Source organism: Cnephaeus nilssonii, assembly GCF_951640355.1.
Source record: "Cnephaeus nilssonii genome assembly, chromosome: 20".
Taxonomy (NCBI): Eukaryota; Metazoa; Chordata; class Mammalia; order Chiroptera; family Vespertilionidae; genus Cnephaeus; species Cnephaeus nilssonii.
The window spans coordinates 21,188,601-21,206,985 of NC_137091.1; the positions used below are offsets into that span (position 1 = coordinate 21,188,601).

The following is an 18,385-nucleotide window of genomic DNA, read 5'->3' on the forward strand; positions in this document are numbered from 1 at the left end:
CAGCCCCACCCTCAATTTCTTTCTTCCCAGTTTGCCAATTGCTAGGAAAGGGCCCCACGGCCCACCCTGTTGTCCAAGCCAGAAACAGGCCTCCCTGCTCCCCGATCCCGCCTGGTCCAGCCTGCATCAGCCTTTGCGGGGCGATAGCAGGGGCCCCAAGGTGGGCCCCGGGCCCAGGTCTGTGTGACCGGCAGTGGGCGGCTTGCCTTTCCACGCCACACTGCAAGCAGCCCGAGGGACCACGCAGATGTCGAAGCAAGCCTCCCTTGAGCCTTCTTGGACATCCATCCCCGAAACTCGGGGAGCACTCTGAGCCCCTGGCCACCTGTGCCCTCCCCGCACCTCCGTGCTGCACTTTCCCGACTCAATCACACTGCCCAGGGCTTTTTGAAGAACTTAGAGACCAACTAAATTACTTGTCCGAGGCCCTCCAGACCGTGAGAGACTAGGCTGCGGCTTGCCCCGGTCTGGCTGCTGCCACAGGGCCCCTCCCAAGGCCAGGCCCGGGGAGGAAGCCGAGTGCAAGGGAACGAAGAACAACCATGACACCTCATTTCCCCTTGGCTGTGAGTCAAGGTCCACCTAAACCAGCCCCCACTTTGCCTTGACCCTGGCCCCAAGCACAAACGTGGCTGCAGCTGCTGCTGTCCCAGGCGGGCCTGCTTGGCACATCCTGTCCACTCTGGCACATGCCCAGGAAAAAGACAGTCACCTCGAGGTCCCCAGATAACAGGCCGGTGCACAGGGATAAAACGGGGAGCCTCCCAGGCCAGTGCCCCGCACCGCCCTGACAGTGACACCATGGCCTTCCTCTGGCTCCTCTCTTGCTTCGCCCTCCTGGGCACGGCCTTCGGTGAGTGCCGGGGCAGGCAGCGGCCGGGAAGGCTGTCCCCCCAACCCTGGGGCCCCTCCCAGTTCAATCATGCCAGGTGGTGTGAGCCTGAGCGCGTCTCCGCCCGAGCCTGAGCAGCCCCATCTCTATAACGGAGACCCTGGGAAGACTGGATCAGACCAGCCAGTGTGAGGCCCCGGGGAGGCAGCGGCTGCTCCTGGGGCTGCCCCAAGGCTTCACACCCATGCAGGGGACAGGGAAGACGAATCCAGAGGGACGGGAAGCTCTCTGAAGAGCTGGTGATTCCCAAACTGATTCAGATAGTGAGCAGGTCGACGGCCCCTACCAGCCCTTTTGGGCCCTTGAACCCAGCCCTTTTAAACTCCCGTTTGCTGAGGGCTTACTATGTTCCCAGAACAACTTCGTGCTTTACCTGTTAACTCATCTTATATCCTTATACCAGCTCTGTGAGGTTAGCAACTATATGGTCCCATTTTGTTGATGGGAAAACTGAGACTCAGTGGCTAAGCTAGGCAATGATGGGGCTGGGTTCAAATCCCAGGGCCCAGCCTCCCTGCCCAGGCATTAGCCCTGCACCACCTCACACTCAACCTGCCGGGCTTGTCTGGGCTGAAGCACAGGGCACACTGAGTTCCTCCTGCGAATTCATGGGGCAGTGGGACCTGGGTGGGGGGCCCAGAGGTGACCTTGGCCTCTGCCCCTCACCTCATACTCCCACCTCAGGCTGCGGGGTCCCCGCCATCCACCCCGTGCTGAGCGGCCTGTCCAGGATTGTCAACGGGGAGGACGCTGTCCCTGGCTCCTGGCCCTGGCAGGTGTCCCTGCAGGTGAGGGGATTCTGCACATGCGTGAGGGACACGCTGGGGTGAGGGGCCCGCTGGGGTGGCTGGTGTTCAGCCAGCACTGACCTCCCCGCCCTCCTCCAGGACAAAACCGGCTTCCACTTCTGCGGGGGCTCCCTCATCAGCGAGGACTGGGTGGTGACTGCCGCCCACTGCGGGGTCAGGTGAGGACCTGGGGTGGGAGGAGGGCCTTCTGAACTTCATTCCTCAGTTTCCCAACTGGAAATGTGTAGAAAACTCAAGTCTTGTTGGCTTCCCAGGAGTCCCTGGGAGGAACCAAACGCAGGCTGTGGCACAGCTGTCCAGGGGCAGCTGTTGACATTCTGAGCTCCCATCTCCGATCAGCACCACACACACACACACACACACACACACACACACACACACACACACACCCATGTACCTGCACACACACACACACCACACACACACACACGCCCATGTACCTGCACACACATGCACTCACACTCACCACCTCATAGCAGGAATCCCCTCCTTTCTCTTTAGAACCTCCCACCTGGTTGTGGCCGGGGAGTTTGACCAGGGCTCAGACGCTGAGGACATCCAGGTGCTGAAGATTGCCAAGGTATGGTGGCCCAGGCAGGGCAGGCTGACGGGGCTGGGCCAACATCCTGAGAAACCCCTGGGCTGGAGGGGGAGGTAAAGGAAGCCAAGTTCCTCCCGGTCACCCGAAACCCCATCCAGATGGGCAAAAGCAGAAAGCAGGGGGTGTGAGGTTCCATGCAGGGGGGTCGGCACCTCCGTGCTGGGCCCTTGGAAGGAGATGCTGAGCCGAAGTGGCCCGTGGTCAGAGGGAATGGAGGCGATGAGGGTGGCCCAGCCCTGGGTTTCTGCCCAGACCCCAACTGTGGCTGTCCGCCCCATCACAGGTGTTCAAGAACCCCAAGTTCAACATGTTCACCGTCAACAACGACATCACCCTCCTGAAGCTGGCCACACCCGCCCGCTTCTCCCAGACCGTGTCCGCCGTGTGCCTGCCTGATGAGGCCGACGACTTCCCCGCGGGCACACTGTGCGCCACCACGGGCTGGGGCCTGACCAAACACAACAGTGAGTGACCCAGTGGGCGGGCGGCAGGTGGAGGCTGCGGGCAGGTGGGGCTGCGGGTGCTGACCACCACCCGGCCCTTCCAGATGCCAACACCCCCGACAAGCTGCAGCAGGCGGCCCTGCCCCTCCTGTCCAACACCAGCTGCAAGAAGTTCTGGGGCAACAAGATCACCGACCTCATGGTCTGTGCCGGCGCCAGCGGCGTCTCCTCCTGCATGGTATGGCTGCCTGGGCTCGCCCTGTACCCCTCCCTCCCCGCCTTGCGGCAGGAACCCCCTCCTTTCTCTTCAGAACCTCCCACCTGATTGTGGCCGGGATGGGTTCAGGTCAGAGCCCAGGTCAGGGGCTTGGGCAGAGGGAAGTGAGGAGCAGGCAGGCTCCTTTCTGGGGGCTCCTAGCTGAGGCCAGGAAGGACCTCCTGGTGGGCCACCACAGGGCAAGATTCCATGGAGGTCGAGTTCTGAGCAAACGGCACCTCCTAGAGCTCAGCAGGGCGCTGCCTGGGCAGGGAACGGGCCCAGGGCTCCAGAAGCAGCCCTTTCTCCTCACTGTGGCCACAGCCAGCACCCCTCGCTTTCCTCCTATCCATCAAACCAGCGTGGTGAGCCTCCATCACAGAACCTCACCCTGGGGTGGCCCCGACTTCTAGGGCATGAGCTATAGGAGCTGCTCAGGTTCTCATAATCCTTTCGGGAGACGGCTGCTGGGTCTGGGGCTGCCAGGCCCTGGACTGGGCTCTGGGCACCATCCAGGGGCCTCTGGGCCAGGCCACCTGGGCTGCCAGACCCACCAAGCCCTCTCCTCCTCCTGCAGGGCGACTCTGGGGGCCCCCTGGTCTGCCAGAAGGATGGAGCCTGGACCCTGGTGGGCATTGTGTCCTGGGGCAGCGGCACCTGCTCCACCTCCAGCCCAGGCGTGTACGCCCGGGTCACGGAGCTCATGCCCTGGGTGCGGCAGATCCTGGCCGACAACTGAGGCCCTGGCCCGGCCCTGGCCTCCCTGCCAACCCCACTCCCACGAAGCTCAATAAACCCGTGAAAACATATTGATGGCACCGTCTCTTGTGTCCGGGCCTGTAGGCCTCACTTGGCTCCTGAACTTGGGCCTTCACTCCACCTGGTGCAGGGGGTCCAGGGAGGGCCCCTCCTTCGTCACCTCCCCAGAGAGTGGCCAGGAAGAGCACAGGCAAATGAATGGGACCTTGGCCCCCAGCTCCCACCTGGGCTGCGGGTGCTCACCATCCGCCCTCTGCTCAGTGTGCTTGGCTTGGCCTGGTGCTGGGAGTGGCATCCAGAGGATGGGCCTGCTGTCGGCCCCACACCTGTGGCTCCAGGGACCCTCCCGGGAGCTGCCCCCTGGCTGCCTCTCCCAGGCCTACGAGAGCCACTGGAGGGGACCCACCACACTCAGTGGTTAATGAGGGAGCTGCTGCCCTTTCCCGCTGCTCTGTCCTATTAAAGGACCAGCTGGTGCCCGGCCGGTGTAGCTCAGTGGTTGAGCATTGACCTATGAACCGGGTTGCAGACTCTATGTCCAGTAGGGGGTTTGCAGGAGGCAGCCAATCGAAGATTCTCTCTCATCACTGATTTTCTCTCTCTCCCTCTCCCTTTCTCTCTGAAATTAGTAAAAACATACTTAAATAAAAACAAACAAACAGCCAGGAGAGACGTGGCCTAGGCAGAGCAGGCCTGACTCTCAGAACCTCCGAACCAGACTGGACATCTGCCTCCCAGCCCAGACTTCATGGCAGGCTGGACGCACGCCCACCTCCCTAAGTCTTGCATCCATTAGCAAACCTGCCCCACCCGCAGGGGACACTGGCCTTATCTCCGTGGCCCAGCCCTGTTTCCCGTGGCCTTGGCTTCCTTCTGCTGGGACCCTCCCCCTCCCCAGAGGACGCCCATAGTCTCACCACAGGTCTCCTCAACCCACCACTCGGACCCTGGGCATCGCAGTGAGCACACCCCCACCTTCCCACCAAGGGTCCTCTTGCCCCGCACACCTCAGGAGGCTGCTTTTCACTTTTAAAATTTTATTTAAATGTAGACTGTTAGTCAAATGATTGGAAAATCAATAATGAAAAATAGTTTTTTAGGGGTTTCTCTTGGTGCTGAGGAGCACATCTCAGTGGCACGGACTCCTGGGGGGGACATAGCACCCTCATGGGGCTGAGGTCAGCCCCCAGGGGTCACCAAGGCCGTGTGGGCCAAGGGGCCTGCACGCCGTGGCCTGGCTGCCCAGAGCTGGGACCTCCCCAGGCCTGCAGTGCCCTCAGGGAAGACCCCAGCCTGCTTCCTGGCCCGGGCTCTGGGGGCCTAGCTCTGCTTGGGCTCCTGAGCCCACACCCTGCCCTGTCACAAATATGTACAAATCCCTGACAGGCTGGGGCACCAGGCCTGGGGAAGCTGGGGATGCCTGTCCCCAGGCCTGCAGCACTGAGACTCTCGGGGTGGTGCCCAGGGCAGCTTGGACCATCACTGCCCTCTTTCCCCACCCTCCGTCCCTCAGGTCACTGTCCTCAGGCAGCTGCCAGCTGGCCCAGGACCCGGCGGAACTGCTGAGTGCTATGGCCCAGCTCCTTGACCCTGTCCACCATGTCCTGGGCGGCGGTGGGCGATGGGTACTGCAGGGCAGCAGCTTTGGTGGTGGCCACGATGCCACGCAGGAGGTCGCACAGTAGGTTGCTGTAGTGAGTCACCTGGCTGCGGACGTCAGCTGCCTTGGCCTGCCGCGACAGCGTGTCCCCGATGAACACCAGCTTATGGGCGCTGAGGATGACGAACTTGCTGTGTGCCACAAAGATCTTGGGCGGCTGGTTGGTGGCCACGGCGGTGAAGAAGGCGTCCACCGCGTTGGTGAGCGTGGTCAGGTTTGCCTCGCACTGCTCCAGGTAGAAGAGCAGCAGCTGCCGGTCCGAGGGCCCCAGGCTGCCTGTCCGCCCTGGGGCCAGGGACTGGGCCGACGTCCAGTTGGTCAGGTCGTGGTCGATGGGCCGGGACACCTCTTGCTCCAGCCGCTCAAACTGCTTCAGCTGGGGAGAGGGAAGGCAGAGTGAGACCGCAGCCACAGAGAGAGGGCTCAAAGGGGCGGCACCTGGAGTCAGCAGCAGCGGGGACAGGCCTCCTGTCCTATCGGCAGAGCAGGTTCTAGAGAGTCTCCAAATGACTTTCACCAATCTCATTTATGACTCCATTTCTGTAACGTTTTTAAAATGGCTCAAGGAGAGACATGGAGAACAACTGAGTGGCGGTGAGGACGAGGGACATCATTCTTGACTGGGTGCTGCTCTCTGATCAGTCAGAACATAATCGTGGGGAACTAAGTGATGGGTACTCTCTCTGTAACTCCCTGTGAATTTGTAAATATTCCAAAATGAAAAGTAAAAAAAAAATCATGTTCTTCTTAACATATACAACATAAAAAGACTTAATGCACCATGCAGAGAACCTTATGGTGATAGTTCTGTGTTTATTTTGTGCTAGTCTATGTTTTAATTTTTATTATCTTCATAATCAGAATAAAACTCCCTTAGTTTTTGTAAACTGTCTGTTTCAAGTGATCCAAAATATGAAGGAAATTCTATGTTTGCAGATAAATTATTTATAAAGAAAATTGGGTACAATTTAAATGCTCAACAATAATGCTACATGATCTTTAAAAATAATCTATGAGGACTGTTTAATGCCATGGGAAAAGCCGTGAGATAGAAGCAGATGTAACTGTTCACAAAGTGCCATGTTAAACACTCCTCTGGGTAACTGGCTTCTTTTCCTGCTTTCTTATACGTTTCTGTATGGTCACTCTAAAACGTCCACCACGATTACTCTGCTAGTGCGAACCCGGCAAAGGCATGGGGGCAGGACGCAGTGGAGGGGGGCTGCTGGGAGGGCCGAGGCTCAGCTCCACAGGCTGGCTTCTGACAGGTAAGAAGCTTTGCTGAAGCAGCGGGTGTCCCGCGTCCTCACCTGCTGCAGCTCCAGCTGGCCCTTCCCCTGCCGCATGATGTTGCCCTTTTCCAGCAGCTCCTTCTGAGTCTTCTCAAACTCTTCCTTCCCCTGGAGGGGAGACAAGGACTGGGCTGAGCCAGGACCCCACAGACCAGGAGGGGGCGCGGTGAGAAGAGTGGCCACCAGGTGGCGCTGCACACCGCATCAGGCTCGCACGAAGGCCACCAGGCCCAAGGTGGGGTCAGCTTCCAGAGGAAGCAGCCCTCCTGGGCCCCCTCCCTCTCTCGCCAGCACAGGAAGGGATGGGCATACTCCATGTGGCCAAGGCCAGCCTCCCTGTCCTCGTCCCAGGGCCAGAAGTCACATCCATGCCCAGCCCCTAGGCATACAGAGCCTGCCCACCTGTCCCTGGCCCCTGGGCCTTGACCCTCTCAGATCTCAGCCTGGAATGCTGAGACCACCTGGCTGGCACCCCGGTCTCTGCTCAGAGAACCACCTTCCCATCACCTTGCTTGTTCCCCCTGCCTGGAAGTATCTTTGTCTTTGTTTATATTTCAGGACCCATCTCCCCAAACAGAACAGCCACCTCTGCCCTGCTCAGCTGCAGGACGTGATGACAAGGATGCGTTGGCCCAAAGGCCTGAGGTGGGGAGAGGAATGGGCTTCTGGGGGCCCTCTGGCCTGGAAGCCCCAAGTGAGAGAAGGACAAGGGACCCACCGAGGCCCTCCTGGGCCAAATCCTCCTTTGGCCACAAAAGCCCTTAGTGGGGGTGATAAGGGTCCCACGACAGGGGTGAAACATCAGAGCTCAAAGAGGACCAGGGAACCTGGGCAGGGCGGGCACCCACCTGCAGGTGGACATAGTCGTAATCTTCCATCCAGCCACCCTCACTGTTCTCGTACTGCCCATCTGGTGAGTCCTGGGAGGTGAACTTGGGGGGTGAGGGCAGGGGCCGGGACTGGATACTGCTGGCCTTGTCGGTGGGGATGGGATGCAGGGAGCCGCCCCCCTCGGGCCCTGAAACAGGGGCCTTGGTCCGTCTGAAGAGCAGCGAGGCATTGCCATGCAAGAAGGAGGCCAGCTGCTTGGCATCCTCGGGCACAGCCCGTGAGCAGGCCACCAGGCGGTCCAGGTCTTCAGAAGTGGCCCCAGGGCCTCCTCGGCTACTGTCAAAGGTCTGACCATGGGCCACCAATGTCTGGTATACGTCCTCCATCTTCTGCAGTTGCCGGCTAAGCTTGGCATTCAGTGTGCGGTCAGAAGTGTGGGCAGAGTTGCCCACGGCGCTGCGGGCAAACTCCAGCAGCTCATGGACGGCCCCCTGGACAGCGGCCACAGCAGCCCGCAGGTCCTGTGCTGGGGGCTCCTGAGGCTCCGTGGTGCTGCGCCAGCCCCCACACCGGCCAGCACTGCTTGCCACGTCCAAGAGGTGGGTGACAGTGGCGCTCACACCCTGCTGTAGCCGGGTCAGGGCCTCCACAGCCACCTCCAGCTCCAGGGGCTCGCGGCCCGGCACCGGTGCCTCCAGGGAGGAGGCCGACTGGCTGCTGCGAGTGCTGCCTGTGCTGGAGGCAGACAGGCGCTTGGCATCAGCTGGGGCCTCTCGCTCGGCGGAGGGGGGCACCACGTACACACCATCGTCGGCCGCGCTGCTATCAGCCACCTCAGGAGGAAGAACCCGCTCACGGGGCACGTCGTAGAGGGTGCTGGGGCCAGGCCGCCGCAAGCCAGGGGGCACGTCGTAGATGTCGGGAGCAGGGGGTGGCACGTCGTACACATCCTCAGCGGGTGATGAGTCTGGGGGGGGTGCAGCGAGGACCAGTGGGTGGCGGGTTGGGTCAAAGGGCTTGGCCTTGGCGAAGGCAGGGGGCACGTCATAGGTTTCTTCACGCAGTAGTGGGCCATCAGGGACGTCCTTGCTCACGGACGGAGGAACATCATACACCTGAGGGGCCAAAGGGTGGTCAAGGCTGCCCGCCCATCTGCTCACCTGAAGCCGAGGGACAGGACCCAGACACAGCCCGGTGCACATTCACCACCATTTTATCCACACGGGTATGGTTAAGAGCCCAACTCTGGGGCCAGACCTGAGCTCAACATCCTGGCTCCACTCTGTGACCTAAGGCGGGTGACTGCTCACCTCGAAGATGGGAGATCTCCCTCACAGGCTTGTTGTGAGGGTTATGTAAGTTAATTCACTGTGTAACCTCAAACACTCCGTGGGAGATCAGTTATCACACCCCTACCACCACCGCCATCACCACCACCATCACTATCACTGCCACCACTACCACCACCGCCACCGCCACCACCATCACCACCACCACCACCGCCGCCACTTGTGTATTCCCTACTCTGTGGCAGGTACTTGGCTGAGCTATCTGTGTATTATTGTCAGGGTGACAACACCTTGGCTTGTGCCTGATGCCCCCTCATTATTACTGGACCCCCGTTTGCTCTCAGAAGTGTTGGGTTTGGATGACAGGCTCTGGTCACCTTGCTGATACCCCGTGTGCTCCTCTCACACACCATGAAGAGGGCCCTCCACGTGGCCCTTTTACAGCCAAAGACGCTGAGGCTCAGGAGCACCATCACAGAGCGAGTGCGGGCAAAGCTGGGCTCTGGAGGCAGGTCTCTTGATGTCCCCACCCCAGTGCACACTCAGTCATACCCAGACCCGAGCTCAGTCAGGACCAGCCAGTGAGGCCCCAGCACCCCGACGGCTCACCGCGTGGTGGCTGGATGGCGGCAGGCTCTTCTCCACACTGGGGGGCACGTCGTACACGTCCAGCGATGGGTCCCAGCCATTGGGACCCTTGACAGCCATGGGAGGTGTGTCATACACCTGGGGCAGAAACGGTGCAGTGATACAGGCGCCAGGGCCTCCTGAGGGGACGGGAAGCCACTCCTCCCTCAGCAGGGCCAGCCGAGTCACCCCGACCCAGGCAGGCAGGCACCTACCTCCTGGCCGTACTGGCTGGGAAGCCCTCGAACAGGGGGCACGTCGTAGATGTCCTGGGGCCCCGGGCCCAGCAGGTGGCGCGGGATGTCGTACTCGTCCTGCTCTGGCTGGGAGGCCTCGAACACGTAGCCCTGCCCCACGCGGGTGGGCACCACCACCTAGGGGCAGACGCCAACTGTCACCACCGGCCCTGGAAGCCAGCCTCCAGGGTCCACGCTCGGGTCCTCAGGGAGACTCCACTCCCTGTGAGGTGGCTGAGACACACAAAGGTGGGGGGAGGGGTCCCCCAAGAGTGGGCTCAGAGGCAAGGGCATTCTCATCCCCTTGCATTCTCTGCCCTTTCTTCAGTGACGTGCTCTGCCGGGAAACCAGGAAAAGGAAGTGGCCTCTACACCTGGATGACCAGGTTTCAGAAGAGGGTGCCTATGGGCTGGGAGGAGGGGCCACCCTTAAGTGGGGTGCCTCTGCCTCAGGACACTTCCCAGCTGCACGCTCCTAGGAAAGTCTGCCCATGAGGTTTGTCCTGACTGCAGGACCCAGGAGCCACCTTTCGGATGCAGTACAAATGGAAGTGTGGTGCCAGGCTGGGCCCACAGGAGGTGGCCTGCAAGAGATCCCAACAGTCAAAGCCTGGGGCCTCCAAGGAGGTGGCGGCCTGGCAGAGCAGCAAGCAGCCCCCAGCCCTCTATTCCCCCCACAGCACATCTTGGGGAGACTCCTGAGGACAGGCCCAGTAGGGACTCCCAGACCTCAGGGCCAGTTCTCAAGCAGATGGAGTGAGAGTAGCCAAGACTAGAACCAAGACTCCCACTCCCCACCCACATGGCCCCGAGACCTCCACTCACCCGAACAGGTAACATCGGCCCAGAGAGGAGGCCAGCCCCTTCCCCTCCCCGGTGCCCGTCCCTGGGCCCTGGATCCGGAGCCGCAGGCTGCCCACAGCCCTTCATGTCAGCACCGGGCCTGGCAGGCAGTGCCGGGCACGCAGGACTTCTTCCCACAGGCACCCTGGCCTGTGGGAGGGTCAGCTGTGTGGGAGGGTCAGCCCGAGGGACAGGCTGGCAGATCTCCTAGGCCAGTTCAGGGCACGCCTCCCCAAGGCTGCTGGCCCTGATCTTCTCCTGACAGAAAGGCCTTTTGTTCCCTAATCAAAGGGGACATCTGGGATGGGGCTGACTCGGGCCCTCCCCACACATCCCTGGGCAGCAGAGCTGAGGCAGGGCCAGCCCTCAGGCTCACGGCCCCCAGAATCCTGTGTCCATGCTGTGCCAGCCCTCACGCATGGGCAGCCGCCAGCAGAGCAGCGTCTCCCCCCGAAGTGCAGGCACCAGCACTCTTCTCATCAGCCCAGGGCCTGGCAGAGCCTCCTGCTCACGCACACCCTTGCCCGCCTCCCTCCTGGGCAGCAAAGCGACACTGGGCTGCTGGGCAGGCTCCCGTTAGCTGCTGGGGCGTGCCTCCATGGGGTTTCCCGCCCACTGCCCCCCACCCCGGCGTGTCTGGAAGTGGAGCTGGCAGCCCTCCCCAGACTCATCTCCCTCCTTGAGCCCCAGACTTGAGTCTCCTCCAGTGCTATTTTTAGACATTGGAACCTGCCAACAGCAGGGCAGGCAGGCAGGCAGGCGGGAGCTGGCGGGACGTGGCAGGTTGGCGGGGCCTGGAGGCGAAGCCTGAGGTGTCTCGAGGCCCTGCTGGCCTCCAAAAGGCAGGTGGGGACCAGGCCTCATGAAGAGGGGTGTGCACCTCGCCCCCTCCCCAGTATCCCGCAGATGACACAGGGCAGGCAGTGCAGCCAGAACGACTCTGGGGACCGGACCCAAGCCCTGGGCAGCCTGCCACGCCTGCGGCTGAGCTGGTGACAGTAAGCAGCCATATTGGCCAGCTTAAGTTTTTCTGGTAGAAAAAAATAGTAAGGCAGCCGCCAGTGGGGAAAAGCTCATTAGGGAAACCAGCTCTCCAGAGAGCTGCTGAGCCACCTAATCATAGGCCGCCCTGCTCTGCACCTGGGCCCCATTAGCAGGACCTGAGGCCCCCAGGGTGGGGGACACAGCCTGAGTCTGGGAGAAAACGCAGACCCCAACCCAAGACCACGTGCTCTCACGCACATCTCAACAGTGCAAGACAGACACACGCATACCCCCTGCCAGATGCACACCCAAAGATAGACAACCAGGCAGGGCAGGCCAGGCAGGGCACCTGCAGGGCAGGAGTGAGACATGACACTAATGGCTTCCAAGACCCAGGGAGATGGGACGGGCCACCTGCCCAGGGACACGACCACCTCAAGGCAGCTCGGCTGCCAGTCTCTCCCATCTGCAAACGGGTCACTGGCTCACGTGGCCCAGGCTGACTGACTGGCCTGGCACACCCCACTCCACCTGCCTCTGGAAGCTCGGTTTCCTCCTCTGAGAAATGGAGCAATACTGGAACGCTGTGGGACGGAGCAAATGGCCATCTAACCTCTCATGGAGAGTGAGGGACAAACCTAGCATGGGTCCCCGGCACCAGGAGCCTGGGGAGATGAAGCTCCCAAAAGGAACAGAACTGAGCTCAGCTGTGTCTCCCCAGTGCCTGACCCAGAGCCACAGCTGTTCCCTTAGGCACAGCTGCGGCCCTGACCCAGAGGCACTCCCCCAAGAGTGACCTCACAAAAACACCCCGCCCCCTGAGGGCCCTATCTACTTCTGCCCTCAGCCTCCTAAAGCCACGCCCCTGCCCAAATGGTGCTGACACCTGGTGTGGCCCTGACCTCTCTCAAGCCACTCAGTCCCCCAGCCAAAGTCCTGGCAGGGTTCCTCCAAGGCCCAGCCAACCTCTCCCCTGGACCAGGAGCCTATTTCCCAGACTTGAGAGGGGGAGGACGAGGCTTATGAAAGCACAACCCTGAAATGTGGACACAAATGCGCGCGCACCAAGATGCATCAGAAACTGCCTAGAGCCCACCCACAGAGGGCAACAGAGCAAATCCAGGGCAAGTAGTCACAATCATGTTTAGGGACTCAACAAAATGCTTTGATATCTATCTGATATTGGATTTACTACCTCAAAATGCAAAAGTATGTGTACAAATCTGTGAAAGATGAATAGAGTATGCTGGACAGAACATGCCAAAACCTCCCAGTGATCACCTCGACTGGGACGTCTCCTGTCTAGACGTTTTCATACATTACCCACTTTTCATGACAGACAAGCTGCACTTCATGATCATAAAATAAAAGCAGATGTAATCAAGGCTGCCCAGGTCGGGAGCAATGAGTTTTCTTGGGGGAGGGCCACTGGGCCTCAGCCAGGTGAGCCCAGAAGCAGACTGAGAGCAAGCCTCCCCAATGGGAGGGAGACAGAGCCAATGACCAACACCTGGTCTCACTGCTGCTGCCTGGCCCACAGGCCTCCCGCCTGCCCGCTCACAGATGCACCAGGGCAGGCCTGCCTGCAAAGACGAGGGAAGGGAGAGGGAAGGGGAAAGGTATGCCTCCCTGGGGTGTGTGTGTGTGGGGGGAGAGAGAGAGAGAGAGAGAGAGAGAGAGAGAGAGAGAGAGAGAGAGAGAGTGTGTGTGTGTGTGTGTGTGTAGGGGGATGAACTAGGGCCTGCCCCAAGGCTCACCAGCTAGGAACTGCTCCCTGCTACTACTTCCTGCTAAAGCTACCTGGGAGCAGTCTATTCTAGGCCATCCCAGTCCAGCACCGCCCATCTCTGGCCAGAGAGCTGAAGGACCAGGAAGTGGAAGCCAGTGCCCTGGTAGCCAGTGTCATTGGACACCTTCTGCCAGCCAGCCAATGACCTCCAGGAAGGTCTCCTGGCTGCTAAGCTCCATCCTGTGGGCAGGGGCAAGTCTCCCACCTCACCCTGGGCTGGCTCTGAGGACAGAGGCTCAGTGCTGTGGAGTGAGTGTCTACTCGGCTGCTACCTCTCCAAACACAGGCGGCCCTGGGCCCCGGGAAGCTGATCCAGCAGAGCCCGGTTGCTATGCCCACTGCCCATCCTCTCCCACCAGGGCCTCCAAGTCACACCACCCGCTGTGGTCTCTCTCTGAGGAGGGACAAGCTGAGGAGCTGGAGCTGGGAAGGCTGTAAGGGCCTCCCTGCTGGTGTGGGCTCCACACCAGTTTCTCAGGGTCCTCCTGGGTGAGCTGTAAAGGGTGAACAACCATGGAGGAAACAGGAGAGCTGGGTGTGGCCACTCTGTCCCCCAAGTCCATGGGATTTACGTTTCCAGGTCTCAGGAAACTCCACTCCCCGATTCTTGAAGGGATGTGTGCATGAGAAGACATAGGCCAAAGGTGAGAAAATGTTGCTCCTGACTCAGCCCAAAGCAGCCAGTGGGGCCTGGCCTTTCCTTCCTTCAGGCAGACAGACTGGGGAGGGGGTGGGGCCTTGTCCCCTGGCCCAACATCCCACTGGCAACAGCTCACAAGAGGCTTGAACCAGATTCTCTCTCAGGACGACCCTGCACTGGCAATCCCATAGGCAATGTTCTCCCCACTGTGCAGAAGTTACAAACAGGTCACCTGTAGGTGCCTGCAGGCCCACTAACATGCCCCAACAGAGAAGGGCAACTATGGAGCCAGGGACGGCCAGCAGATGTGCTCTACTCCCACCCAAGGGACTGACACCCCCGCCCCAGAACCTCCAGGCACAAGGCGACAACTGGCCTCTCCCCTTTGTCTCTTCTTCCTTTCCTGCTCACCAGGATGTAGCCATGCTGGTTAGAGCTCACAAGGCAACTTCCCTGGCCCATGAGACTCAAGCCCTACACCCACAATGTCAGAGCAACAAGATGGAAGAAGCCATGGCCCCTGATAGGCACAGAGGTGCTGTGCCAGGCCTGCACTGCTCATTTCCAAACTGAGGTATGTGAGAAAAAAACACCTCTCCTTTTGTTCAATCCATTCCTTTGGGTTTTCAGCCACACTCTCCTAACTGCTGCACGGCACTCCATGCTGGATTTCTCCCCTTCAAGTGCCACCCTACACTCCCAACCCTCCTTCCCTTTCCTGGGTCCCCTGCCCCTGCCTGGGCCCCTCAATGCTCCCGTACCCTCCACTCTCTGGGCAGAATGACATAACTAGAATACGGGTTGAGCAGGTCACTTCCACTCAAAACCCTCTATCTTCAGGAAAGCATCTGGGTCTTAGGTGGCACCGGCCCCTGGGAGTCTGTCCCCAGCCTGTTGCTCCGGCATCACCAGCCAAGCCTTAACTGCCAACCCAGAATATAGAGACTTCCCCACCTCCAGGCCTTTGACAGGCTTCGTCCTCCCACTGGCGTTTGTCTGAAGTACACCTCATGGTCCAAGGCCAGCTCAGCTATCTCCTCTCTGGGCTGGCCCAGCCTGTTCACACCCATCAGCAGCAGCAGAATGAACACATTCCCCAAACAATCACCTCCCACTTGGCCCCAGACCAAATACACAGCCACTGCTGGAGCCCCAGAGAATCCAAGGGTGTTTAGCTGTGCCCTGCTGTGCCCAGAAACCGAGGTCTGGGCGAAACCCGCCAGGAGGGCTGCCCAGCCATGCCAGGGTGGCCTTACCTTTGGCGGTGGCTTTGTCCCCTCCCAGCTGCGTGCATCCATGGATGGAGGAACCTGGTAGATGTCAAGCCCCATCCCAGCAGAAGGTGGCACCTGGTAAATGTCCTGGGTGGAGTTGCCAGGCCCGGGAGGCACCTGATAAAGGTCTGGGGCTGGGCTGGGGAAGGGGTGATGGGGCATCTGCTTTGAGAATGTGGATGTCTGCTTGGCCGGGGGAGACTGGAACTGTGGACTGGGCCCAGGGGCTTGGTAGAGCCCCTGTTGGGTCTTGCTGGGGGTGGGCACCAGGTAGATACTGTCAGACTGCGGTGGATAAGTGACAGGCAGCATTGGCGTGTACTGGGCAGCCGGGTTGTGGAGGCCAGGCTGGGGCGGGGTCAAAGGGGCAGGTGGGCCGGGGCCAGGCCCTGCAGGCTTCTTGTCGTGCATGCCCACCAGGATCTTGAGGCGGTTCCCGGGCACGATGCCTTGGCGCCCATGCAGTGAGCAGAGCCACCAGCCGTCCAGGCCCTGTGTGTCCCGCTCCAGCACCGTCATGATATCGCCCTTGCGGAAGGAGAGCTCATCTGGGGACTCGGCCACGTTGTCATAGAGCGCTTTGGCCAGCACGTTCTGGGGAGAGAGGACACAGGTAGGCATGAGGATGTGCATGGAGGGCTCGGCGGCCTGCCCATCACCCATGCCTCTCCAGGTCAGGGGAAACGTCTGGTGTTGGCACTGGGAAAGGAACTAAGTAAAGTTTGGCACAATCCCTGTGCCTGTGACCCCATGAACCCCAGCAGAAAGGCCCAGCTGATCTTGGCATTTTTTTTCCAAATGGGCCTGGATAGCACCTCAAAATCCTCTCAACCGCAGCCACCACCTACACGCCAGGGATGGCACTCAAGATACTATCAAAAACCACTCCCAAAGTCATACTGCAACCTGGACCAACACTGGCAGAGCAGCGATAATGACAATAATGGCCACCACGTTCTGGGAAGAAAACAGGATGTACACCCTCCCTGCATAGTCCTGCTGCCCCACCAGTGCAATCAGCCAAGAGGAAAAAAACAAACACAGTGAGGAGGGGACACGGGGACAAAACCATCATCATCTATGTGAAAATGCCCACACACTAGAAGACTCTGTAACTGATGAAAATGAAAAATCAAAGAACAGATTTCACACGATAACAACAAAAGCTACAAGTTACTCAGGAATTGATCAAGCAAAGCCTGCAGGAGGCCTCAGAGGCAGAAATGTTTACATTCTGTCAAAGGGCTCAAGAACAACCGTGAGTAAGGGGAAACATACACCAAGTTCATGATGGGATGACTAAGCGCTATAAAAAGCCAATCAGCCCAAGCTTACTTAATGAATTATGATTACAATCACAGTACCAGCAGAAACTTTTTTTTGTTGAGGCATCTAACCAAAGAAAAAGAATTCTTCTAGAATGAAAGGGAGGAAAAGAGGTCTACAAATAGGCCGGTTAATTCTGAAAATAAAACACCAAGGGCACGCTCCTTCCCAGCTGTGAGAGCCTGCCACAGCTCCAAACCCGGGAGTGGCCTGGGGGCCGGAGGGCGGGGACAGGACCAGGAAAGAGGAGGCTGCACCGTAAATATTAGGAGGAAAACTCCATGTAACCGCTTGCCTCACATTATAAATAAAGGGCAATTAGAGACCTAAACGTGAAATGTATAAATCTAGAACTAATAAAAGAAAAAATTGTGGGAGAATATCTTTGTGATGGGAAAAAAATATAAAACAAAACCTCAAAAACAAAGACCCCAAAAGCACAAAATGTAAAGTGACAAAAACAAAACAGACAGGGTGATAGGTCACCAAATGACAAGAGTGATTAATGTAGAATCTGGAGGTGCTCCTACAAATCAGTAAGAAAAAAGATAAGAATACTCACAGAAAACCAACAAAATATGAGGAGTAACTTTTCCAAAGGGGAAAACTGAATGGCCAAGACCCCGCCCCCAAAGAATGCTCAGGGTGCCAGCCAGCAAATCGGCACACATCTGCAACTCTGCTGTGTGCCAGCAGGTGCCCAGGTGTCTGGTGAGGCCTGTTGGCCACACCCTCCTGAGGTAAGAGTAGAGTCCTTTACTGTAAATGTTATATAAACATCTACAAAACAACCTCATGTATTTTTCACAGATTCTTATCCAGGGAGATTCCAGACACATTACGTTAGCATGGGTACTTCTGGAAGAGGGACAGGAATGAGATAGACATCAGGAATAAATGAGAAAAATAAAGCAAAACAAGGAACGACAGCACTCTCCAACCCTCCTCTTTGCTGCTGTAATTCTCCTGTTAATTTGCACAGCCACCCAACACTGCTTCGGGGTTCAGCTAGTCAGCAAACTCTCCCAGAGCAGGGACATGCGCTCCAGGGAGAGGCCCTGGGGGAAGACGGTGGGGTCAGAGGCAGGCGGACCATAGCACTAGTGATACTGAGTGGCAGACCCAGGATCTGACTAGGGGCAGAAAATCTGGGGGTCGGGAGGCCCTGAGTTTTTAGCCCTTGGCCCCTGATGCTGCTACCCCCTTGCACAGGTGCCAGGCTCAGGCTGGGCCCAGAGATATCACAGAAGGTCCCACCCCCACCCCCGCTGGAGGGCCAAGGTCATTTCCAAGGAGCTAAGGAGGCACCTGGGGGAGAGAAGGCCAGGGCTGCCTTGGCCTTCTAGGGCAGCAGAGAGCTTGGCAGGGTGCAGCAGAGGCCAGGCCTCACACAGGGGGAAGCCAGGTCTGTGGAGAGGATAGCACCAGGCCAGCTGGGCTCCAGCTCCACCAGTGAGGCCTCAGCTCTGGTTGCCCTACTCTGAGTCTCCTGGGGTCTGAGGACACATAGCCTGGTCTAGACCCTTGACTAAGGAATGAAACCTGGGTCTGGCCACCCATTAGCTGCGTGACCTTCCCCACCTGAGCCCAGTCTCCTCCCCAGCAGTACTCCCATCTGCAAGAAGTCAAGCAGGAGCAGAAATTCCAGGCAGAAGGAAGAGCCACACCCCCGCAGGCAGGAACAGGAAGTGGGAGCCTGGGCCCTGTGCCTCAGCCAAGCCCCTCTCCTCACTCCACACCTGCATGTGGGGTCAGCAAGGCCCCTGTGAGCTCGGTCTCCACTGCTGCCACTCAGGACTAGGGAAGAGGCCTGAGTATCACCAAGGTGACCACA

General features: G+C 59.0%; 2 protein-coding genes across 3 annotated transcripts in view; one reads left to right on the forward strand and one right to left on the reverse strand.

Moving 5' to 3' along the window:
- Positions 1-801: 801 nt before the first annotated feature.
- On the forward strand, positions 802-4,721 carry LOC307092605 (chymotrypsinogen 2; the record flags this gene model as incomplete). Its single annotated transcript, XM_079759924.1, has 7 exons — positions 802-853; positions 1,577-1,680; positions 1,780-1,859; positions 2,203-2,281; positions 2,586-2,766; positions 2,850-2,983; positions 3,579-4,721. 7 exons carry the CDS (start codon positions 802-804, stop codon positions 3,738-3,740), a joined length of 792 nt encoding a protein of 263 aa, XP_079616050.1. The 3' UTR covers positions 3,741-4,721.
- Positions 4,722-4,780: 59 nt separating this feature from the next.
- The window catches only part of BCAR1 (BCAR1 scaffold protein, Cas family member), a 35,243-nt gene continuing 21,638 nt past the window's right edge, over positions 4,781-18,385 (reverse strand). For both annotated transcript variants that reach the window (XM_079759923.1, XM_079759922.1), the window contains exons 2-7: positions 15,208-15,819; positions 9,675-9,833; positions 9,442-9,558; positions 7,561-8,658; positions 6,731-6,820; positions 4,781-5,796 (exon numbers count right to left, since the gene is read on the reverse strand). In XM_079759923.1, coding sequence (XP_079616049.1) covers positions 5,284-5,796; positions 6,731-6,820; positions 7,561-8,658; positions 9,442-9,558; positions 9,675-9,833; positions 15,208-15,819 — 2,589 coding nt within the window. In that variant the 3' untranslated portion in view covers positions 4,781-5,283. The remainder of the gene's footprint in view (positions 5,797-6,730; positions 6,821-7,560; positions 8,659-9,441; positions 9,559-9,674; positions 9,834-15,207; positions 15,820-18,385) is intronic.